The sequence below is a fragment of the Oncorhynchus gorbuscha genome, unplaced genomic scaffold (genome assembly GCF_021184085.1).
Source record: "Oncorhynchus gorbuscha isolate QuinsamMale2020 ecotype Even-year unplaced genomic scaffold, OgorEven_v1.0 Un_scaffold_9882, whole genome shotgun sequence".
Lineage (NCBI taxonomy): Eukaryota > Metazoa > Chordata > Actinopteri > Salmoniformes > Salmonidae > Oncorhynchus > Oncorhynchus gorbuscha.
In genome coordinates this window covers 2,067-11,965 of record NW_025752754.1, presented here as the reverse complement: position 1 = coordinate 11,965, position 9,899 = coordinate 2,067, and the positions used below count along the sequence as shown (strand labels likewise).

Here is a 9,899-nt window from a genome sequence, read left to right as displayed (position 1 = left end):
TACATCCCAGTGTGACAGACTGTGTGTTCCTCTCCCTCGTTTGTTCCCTCAGATACCCAATGGGACCATGACCCCAGGGTCTACCGCACGTACATCCCAGTGTGACAGACTGTGTGTTCCTCTCCTCGTTTGTTCCCTCAGATACCCAATGGGACCATGACCCCAGGGTCTACCGCCGTACATCCCAGTGTGACAGACTGTGTGTTCCTCTCTCTCGTTTGTTCCCTCAGATACCCAATGGGACCATGACCCCAGGGTCTACCGCCGTACATCCCAGTGTGACAGACTGTGTGTTCCTCTCTCTCGTTTGTTCCCTCAGATACCCAATGGGACCATGACCCCAGGGTCTACCGCCGTACATCCCAGTGTGACAGACTGTGTGTTCCTCTCTCTCGTTTGTTCCCTCAGATACCCAATGGGACCATGACCCCAGGGTCTACCGCCGTACATCCCAGTGTGACAGACTGTGTGTTCCTCTCTCTCGTTTGTTCCCTCAGATACCCAATGGGACCATGACCCCAGGGTCTACCGCCGTACATCCCAGTGTGACAGACTGTGTGTTCCTCTCTCTCGTTTGTTCCCTCAGATACCCAATGGGACCATGACCCCAGGGTCTACCGCCGTACATCCCAGTGTGACAGACTGTGTGTTCCTCTCTCTCGTTTGTTCCCTCAGATACCCAATGGGACCATGACCCCAGGGTCTACCGCCGTACATCCCAGTGTGACAGACTGTGTGTTCCTCTCTCTCGTTTGTTCCCTCAGATACCCAATGGGACCATGACCCCAGGGTCTACCGCCGTACATCCCAGTGTGACAGACTGTGTGTTCCTCTCTCTCGTTTGTTCCCTCAGATACCCAATGGGACCATGACCCCAGGGTCTACCGCCGTACATCCCAGTGTGACAGACTGTGTGTTCCTCTCTCTCGTTTGTTGTGTGTTCCTCTCTCTCGTTTGTTCCCTCAGATACCCAATGGGACCATGACCCCAGGGTCTACCGCCGTACATCCCAGTGTGACAGACTGTGTGTTCCTCTCTCTCGTTTGTTCCTCAGATACCCAATGGGACCATGACCCCAGGGTCTACCGCCGTACATCCCAGTGTGACAGACTGTGTGTTCCTCTCTCTCGTTTGTTCCCAGATACCCAATGGGACCATGACCCCAGGGTCTACCGCCGTACATCCCAGTGTGACAGACTGTGTGTGGACATTGGCAGTCATGTGGGCGAGACCCTCCCCAGATGTCTCCCATCAATACACCCCCAAATGTTTGTCTGCACACAAAGGTGAGGCTACAGCCTGTCCTGGCAGCACATACAGTCACAACCAACACTGACTGTTTGCTAAAGTACCCATGATGCTCTGTACAACCGATAGCATTGGTGTAATTTAGTTTTTTGGACTGGCTAAGCTCTACACCCTTGGGAGAAACAATATTCATGAAATACTGCTATATCAAACATATTTAAATGTCCATATGTTAGTGTGATACTTCATGGAAGACTTCATCCATTTTTCTTGTCTTATTGTTTTCCTCGTCTTGGCCGGACCATTTTATCCATTTGTTTGGCAACTTGGTGACTGTTCCCTCAGGATGCACCACTCCTTGTCACCATGGGGAAGAGGTTTGGCAGGATGGCTCGAGCTTGAGGACCACCATCCGAGCAGAGAATGAAGTAGAGGCAAACAAACTGGCCAACAACTACAGGGTGGGTGGAGTTTTGGACACAACAGAGAAAACAAAGCCTGGCAGTTTTTGTCTTCCATGTAAAACAGTTTTCATTTGAATGATTTACAAAATATCTCTTCAATTTGGAAGTGATGGTGTGTGTCTGGTTGTGTGTGTGCACATGTTCAGTTTGGCTTCAGAAAGTGGAAGAGTCACGTGACTGAGAGGCCCATCGAGGACAGGTCGGACATTGTGAGGGAGCTGTACTCAGAGCTGAACTTTGTCAGACCCCAAGGTTAGTGTCTGTCCTCCTGCTCCTCATTCACTTGCCCCCTCGAACCTCAAATATGACGATCATTAGAGAAGGTGCGGGTCGTGTTCAGTAGTCACCAAACGGAGATAACTGCCCCCCGAAACGGGGAGATCCTATCTGAACATGTCCAATAAGAAATGTTTTTGTTTTCCGTGGCAACGTTTTTGATAACGTTTAGCTACCATGTGCCCCAATGAACATGACCATGGCTTGATGTGAATCATTTTTTAAATGTTTGAGGGAAAATACTCAAGATTGCAGTGGTCTATAGATATAGAGTAGAGACTATATGTTGTTGAATAGAATACACATTGTTTTTATCTCTTTGATTTCAGGTTCATTGATCACTTGTGGAAACATAGCATACTTGATTTTATTTGGATGGTGGATCTCTTTAGCCTACCTCTTGGTCTGTGTCCTAATGTTTCTGACCATCATTGGAGTTCCCTATGGTAGGAACCCCTTTCATCTAATACACACATTTTAATGTTCTTTTAAATAAAATCTGCATTTATTTATGTCGGGATGACATAAATCTGAATTTGAATTCTAATATTTTTGGGTCTGGAATGTTATTTCAGGGAAGCTGTGTTGGAAGTTATCATGCTACTTTCTGTGGCCCTTTGGGAAGTCCATACTAAAGGTAACAGTTATGACTGGTTGATTATGCTCTTGTCTTGGCTTGTTCTCCATTGATTATTGCCTGGTCAGGGTGACGTTTAGCCTCAAGGAACCAGCTTGATCCCTGTGTTCATCATTCTCCTTGCTCCTCATACACCGTTACAACAACTAGGTCCAACAACTCAACAATAAATAAAGACTTGAACACCCAGCTATATTCATGGTCTTGTTAGAAGTGTGTGCAATTGTCACCTCAATACTCTCACTCTCTGGGCCCCATTTTAATATTGTTATAGTCAAACTGATGCTCCTGATACTAGTGTTTATTAATAAGGTTTAATAATGTATCCATCCCGCTCTCTCCTTCGCTTCCTCCATCCATCACGCTCTCTCCTTCGCTCCCTCCATCCATCACGCTCTCTCCTTCGCTCCTCCATCCATCACGCTCCCTCCTCCCTCCATCCATCGCTCTCCTTCGCTCCCTCCATCCATCCCGCTCTCTCCTTCGCTCCCTCCATCCATCCCGCTCTCTCCTTCGCTCCTCCATCCATCCCGCTCTCTCCTTCGCTCCCTCCATCCATCCCGCTCTCTCCTTCGCTCCCTCCATCCATCCCGCTCTCTCCTTCGCTCCCTCGCTCCTCCATCCATCCCGCTCTCTCCTTCGCTCCCTCCATCCATCCCGCTCTCTCCTTCGCTCCCTCCATCCATCCCGCTCTCTCCTTCGCTCCCTCTATCCATCCCGCTCTCTCCTTCGCTCCCTCTATCCATCCCGCTCTCTCCTTCGCTCCCTCTATCCATCCCGCTCTCTCCTTCGCTCCCTCTATCCATCCCGCTCTCTCCTTCGCTCCCTCTATCCATCACGCTCTCTCCTTCGCTCCCTCTATCCATCACGCTCTCTCCCTTCGCTCCCTCTATCCATCACGCTCTCTCCTTCGCTCCCTCTATCCATCACGCTCTCTCCTTCGCTCCCTCTATCCAACACGCTCTCTCCTTCGCTCCCTCTATCCAACACGCTCATCCAACACGCTCTCTCCTTCGCTCCCTCTATCCAATCACACGCTCTCTCCTTCGCTCCCTCTATCCAACACGCTCTCTCCTTCGCTCCCTCTATCCAACACGCTCTCTCCTTCGCTCCCTCTATCCAACACGCTCTCTCCTTCGCTCCCTCTATCAACACGCTCTCTCCTTCGCTCCCTCTATCCAACACGCTCTCTCCTTCGCTCCCTCTATCCAACACGCTCCTCCTTCGCTCCCTCCATCCAACACGCTCTCTCCTTTGCTCCCTCCATCCATCACGCTCTCTCCTTTGCTCCCTCCATCCATCACGCTCTCTCTTTGCTCCCTCCATCCATCACGCTCTCTCCTTCGCTCCCTCCATCCATCACGCTCTCTCCTTCGCTCCCTCCATCCATCACGCTCTCTCCTTCGCTCCCTCCATCCATCCATCACACTCGCTCCTTCTTTCACCTGGATGTTTAGCCCAGAAGCCTGGTCAGGCGATGCTGTGTGAAGTTCCCTCACTGTGAGGCCATCCCAGAGGAATCTGACTCAAAGGAGGTGAAGGAGTCTACACCCCTGCTCATGCCCCCTTCTGTCCCCATCGAGGTCCCCCCACAACGGACGCGTTACTGGGTGAGTCTTGTCCCCTCGCCTATCGCCTCAACCCCTGTGTGGGCTAATATTTTCTCAAATAATATTTGTCAAAAGTTATATCCTTATAAGCGTATGTTGTTTACCTTATGTGGATTGCGATGGAATGTGTTTCATTTGTTCAGACTAACAAGACATCAATCTCTAAACTCAATCAGAGTGCCTGATTGGCTGCTCTGTTCTGCTCTGTTTTCAAGCTTTTGCCAAGACCATTTCATAACCAGTACTTTTTCACATCTCTCCCCACTATGTGTGTGCACGTGCTTTTGTTTGTGTTTGCATGCGTGTCTGTGCCTGCTTGCTTGCCTGCCTGGTCTCCTGTGCAGTGTCGTGTCAGTACCTATGTGTGGTTGTTGCTAGGCTACCCTCTCCTGGGGCTGATCCACAGCCTGGCCTGCTTCCTCTCCTGGATCCTGGTCTTCACCATCCCTGTGGCCAAGATGAATGCCCGCACCCTGGCCATCATCCTCCTCATGCCCCCTGAGGACGTCCACATCCACCGGCTGAAAAAGGTGGACGAGCTCATCAAGATCTTCCCCTTCCATGTGGTGTTGACATTATCACAGCCTCTGAACTAGTTACCACTTTAATCCAACCCATTAACTTGGCCCTGTGGATTTCAAATAATGGCACAGTGTTTTTTAGAGTAATCCTTTTCCAAGATTTGGAAATTTATAATTTTGACGATTGCTTTTGCTATGTTTTTCTGTCTCTTTTGCAGCAACAAGGGTGTGATAGCCAAGTGCTTCTCTGTTGCTACCACGCCTTCAACTGGTACTACTACAAATACACCTTGGATGGAATCAATGTGTTCGCTGTCAGTATCCTTTAACAGACCATTATGGTTGTGATTATCTATCACCTGATTCATGCCAGGGAACTGGTGGTGGCGTTCCAGGTCGTCTTTATGCAGTCACACGGCTTAGATGATCAGACCTGGAGAAGTGTTTTGTGTCCTAGGAACCATATTCATTTGCTATAGAGATATTATGAGTTGGGCAGCGTGACTACAAAACAGATGACCTGGAACACCACCAAGGACCTAATGGAATGTCCTGCAAGTTGCACCTTTTACCCTGTCCAGCAGTGGTCAGCATTTCTGCTTAGTGGTTCTTTACAGTGCATCACCACTTTGTTTAAAGCAGACAATCAGCAGGTTTGAATCGGTATCGGTTTAAGCAAAAAGAGGTATAAAATCATTCATTTGGTTCACACAATGAGTAGTTTTTTAGGATGCAAGGTTATTTATAGATCTGTGATTCTGCAATGTAGTTGATATCCAACACAGCGCTGTAGACTTTCCACTGGTGCTCCTTAAAGCAGTGTGTCCACCCAGACCTGCTGCCCCTGGTCATCACAACCCTGGTGGTCGGCTACGTGGACACAGAGAACCAGTTTGTCAGCTCGGAGGCCAAGTTCGGCGCTGCCGTCAGCTCCATCATCCCACTGTCCTATTACATTGGCATGGGCATCGCCAGGTAAGATTCGGTGTTAGTAGTTCAAATGGTGCATCTCAGCCCAGAGTAACACGCGGTCTGTCTCTCTGCAGTATCTCAGCCCAGAGTAACACACTGTCTCTCTCTCTGCAGTATCTCAGCCCAGAGTAACACACTGTCTCTCTGCAGTATCTCAGCCCAGAGTAACACACTGTCAGTATCTCAGCCCAGAGTAACACGCTGTCTCTCTCTGCAGTATCTCAGCCCAGAGTAACACACTGTCTCTCTCTGCAGTATCTCAGCCCAGAGTAACACCCTGTCTCTCTCTGCAGTATCTCAGCCCAGAGTAACACACTGTCTCTCTCTGCAGTATCTCAGCCCAGAGTAACACCCTGTCTCTCTCTGCAGTATCTCAGCCCAGAGTAACACCCTGTCTCTCTCTGCAGTATTTCAGCCCAGAGTAACACGCTGTCTCTCTCTGCAGTATCTCAGCCCAGAGTAACACCCTGTCTCTCTCTGCAGTATCTCAGCCCAGAGTAACACGCTGTCTCTCTCTGCAGTATCTCAGCCCAGAGTAACACGCTGTCTCTCTCTCTGCAGTATCTCAGCCCAGAGTAACACGCTGTCTCTCTCTGCAGTATCTCAGCCCAGAGTAACACGCGGTCTCTCTCTCTGCAGTATCTCAGCCCAGAGTAACACGCGGTCTCTCTCTCTGCAGTATCTCAGCCCAGAGTAACACGCTGTCTCTCTCTCTGCAGTATCTCAGCCCAGAGTAACACGCTGTCTCTCTCTCTGCAGTATCTCAGCCCAGAGTAACACGCTGTCTCTCTCTCTGCAGTATCTCAGCCCAGAGTAACACGCTGTCTCTCTCTGCAGTATCTCAGCCCAGAGTAACACCCTGTCTCTCTCTGCAGTATCTCAGCCCAGAGTAACACCCTGTCTCTCTCTGCAGTATCTCAGCCCAGACTAACACGCTGTCTCTCTCTGCAGTATTTCAGCCCAGAGTAACACCCTGTCTCTCTCTGCAGTATCTCAGCCCAGAGTAACACCCTGTCTCTCTCTGCAGTATTTCAGCCCAGAGTAACACCCTGTCTCTCTCTGCAGTATTTCAGCCCAGATTAACACCCTGTCTCTCTCTGCAGTATTTCAGCCCAGAGTAACACCCTGTCTCTCTCTGCAGTATTTCAGCCCAGAGTAACACCCTGTCTCTCTCTGAGTATCTCAGCCCAGAGTAACACGCTGTCTCTCTCTGCAGTATTTCAGCCCAGAGTAACTTTGCGGTGGGAGCAGTGGTGAACGCTACGTTTGGCTCCATCACAGAGATGACCTTCTACATCACTGCCCTGTTGAGGGGTCACAAGGCCGGCACCAAGTGCTATGAGGAGATCGTCAAAGCTGCTCTCACTGGAACCCTGCTGGGCTGTATTCTCTTTATCCCAGTGAGTGGCACCTAGACACACACGGGCATCTCCCTGATATACACAAAAACATTACCCTCGAAGACTGACACACAAACACAAGTGTTTATTTCCTCAACAAAAATAGACTACATTATTACTCAAACACCTACTTTTCAGTGGCAATTGATGAGACTGTAACTGACTAAATAGACCCAGAAAACTAGAACTAAGGAAAATGTTCTATTCTGCAGTGGATCGGATGCACCACACACAGCCCAGCCTACATCCAGCTGGTGAGCTGCGGGGGAGCAAGCAATGTGTGTGGCCAGACAGGCTCAGCTCCGCCTCCGATTATACACATCACGCAGGCGACTTTCTTCCCTGTAGCTAACCAGTCACCAGATAGATACCCCTTGCCTGGTTAAAAAACACAAGATGCTTCATGAAATTTAAAAACAGTAGCAGCTTTAAATTGAATAGTAGAACAACCGTCCAGCTATGTTTTTCTCTCCCTTGAGTATAGAATTGTTTTTGAATTTGTAGACTCGCTCAACCCCTCGCACTTTCCCCACTGCATTTCATAGCCCGGTTATGTAGCCAACATACTAGCCACTTCTCCTTATTTTCTTCAGAGAAAATGGTTTGATTCTAGCCCTTACCGTTAAAAAGACATGACCCATAATACCGTCGCTACACATTTTACATTTCTAAATGATATTGCAGAACGTTCTAAAACTAGGCTACTTGCAGACGGGACTTAACCATTTGTTTAGGCTACACCTTGTTCAGTCATGTTACCTCATTAGTTCGCTATAGCCAACCACCTGGGGCACGCTCAGCAGGATGCAGCGTTTTGGAACGTTCAGATAGAAATATGCTATGTAGAACAAACATGCCTCTCTGACATAAGGGATAATGTTGGCTCTATTCATGGTATTTTTTTAAATCTAACGTTTTTCAACTGAATGTGGCGCTGGTAACATTACCAGTTTGCAAACATTTGGTGGCACAGAAAGGAAAATGGATAGCAAACCATTTGAGTAAATCCCTCTTGCCGCTACTCTATATCTGACGGATTAAATAAAGTTATTTTGACTTAATGTGGACCCAGCACTTGGACCAGAACTCGAACACGGGGACTGGGATTTCAGCCATAAGAGACTCTGACTTTCCCTTGGCCTTGAGCACAGGGGACTCGTGACTGGAGTTTTAGTGACTGGACTACATCATGTCTCCTGTCTACCAAGGGTATCAGCATGATCATCGGGGGCTTTAAACACAGGGAGCAGAGGTTCAACAGCCGCTCTGCAGGGGTCAGCTCAGCCCTGCTCTTCATATCAGTAGGAGGTAAGAGCATGAACACACATGCACATATGTAAGCACACACAAAGAAACACACGTGTGCACACAGGCAAGTCCCTCGAGATATACAGTCGGACTCTGTAAAGCCAGTTGGGTTCTCAGTACATCGCGCCGAGATGTATTCTCCGGGAAGCAGAAGGGTGGAGGTATAGGTTTTATGATTAACGACTTATGGTGTAACATACAGGAACTCAAGTCCTTCTGTTCACCCAACCTAGAATTTCTCACAATCAAATGCTATCTCCCAAAATAGTTTTCGTCAATAATAGCCACAGCGATCTACATCTCCCCTCAAGCCCGATACCACGACGGCCCTCAAAGAGCTTCACTGGACTTTATGCAAACTGGAAACCACATATCCTGAGGCTGGATTTATTGTAGCTGGGGATTTTAACAAAGCAAATTTGAGGAAAAGGCTCCCGAAATTCAATCAACATATTGATTGTTGTTCTCACGCTGCTAAAACCCTCAACCATTGTTATAATACCTTCCAGAATGCATATAAGGCCCTCCATTCACCAATCAGACCACGATTCCATCTTGCTCCTCCCCTCCTATAGGCAGAAACTCAAACAGGGAGCACCCGTGGTAATGACTATTCAATGCAGGTCTGACCAATCGAAATCCACGCTTCAAGATTGTTTTGATCATGAGGACTGGGATATGTTCAGAGTAGCTTCAGAAAAGATTATCGACACATATACCGATACGGTGAATGAGTTTATCAGGAAGTGCATAGGAGATGTTGTACCCACTGTGACTATTAAAGCCTACCCCAACCAGAAACCGTGGATAGAGAGGAGCTTTCGCTCAAAACTGCATTTAACCAGGGCAAACCGCATTTAACCAGGGCAAGAAGACTGGGAATATGGAGAAATACAAACAGTGTAGTTATTCCCTCCGCAAAGCAATAAAGCAGGCTAAACGTCGGTATAGGGATAGAGTTAAGTCCCAGTTCAACGGCCCCGACGCGACATATGTGGCAGGGTCTATAGACCATCACGGATTATAAAAGGAAAATTAGCCACGCCGCGGACACCATTGTCTTGCTTCCGGACAGGCTGAACACCACCTTTGCTCGCTTTGAGGATAATGCAGTACCACCGACGTGGCCCGCTATCAAGGACTGTGGGCTCTGCTTTTCTGTGGCTGACGTGTGTAAGACATTTAAGCGTGTTAACCCTCGAGAAGCTGCCGGCCCAGATGGTACCAAGCTGCGTCCTCGGAGCATGTGCTCGAGCTGCGTCCTCAGAGCATGTTAATAATGTCCCATTTACAGATGTATTCAATCTTTTTCCTATCCCAGTCTGTTGTCCCCACATGCTTCAAGATTGCCACCATTGTCTCTGTATCTAAGAAAGCAAAGGTAATTGAACTAAATGACTATCGCCCTATAGCACTCACTTCTGTCATCATGAAGTGCTTTGAGAGACTAGTCAAGGATCATG

General features: G+C 48.5%; 1 protein-coding gene across 1 annotated transcript; it reads left to right on the top strand.

The window, feature by feature from the left end:
• Positions 1-52: 52 nt before the first annotated feature.
• Positions 53-8,436, top strand: LOC124030200 (low affinity vacuolar monovalent cation/H(+) antiporter-like; the record flags this gene model as incomplete). The annotated part of the gene is made up of 18 exons (XM_046341646.1): positions 53-99; positions 142-177; positions 320-355; positions 498-533; positions 676-711; positions 854-889; positions 1,055-1,090; positions 1,142-1,286; positions 1,594-1,709; positions 1,859-1,964; positions 2,318-2,434; positions 2,564-2,625; positions 4,083-4,235; positions 4,580-4,765; positions 4,975-5,074; positions 5,590-5,731; positions 6,945-7,128; positions 8,337-8,436. Coding segments are annotated over 18 exons (1,674 nt in total), but the record flags the coding sequence as incomplete, so codon positions are not given.
• Positions 8,437-9,899: the final 1,463 nt, after the last annotated feature.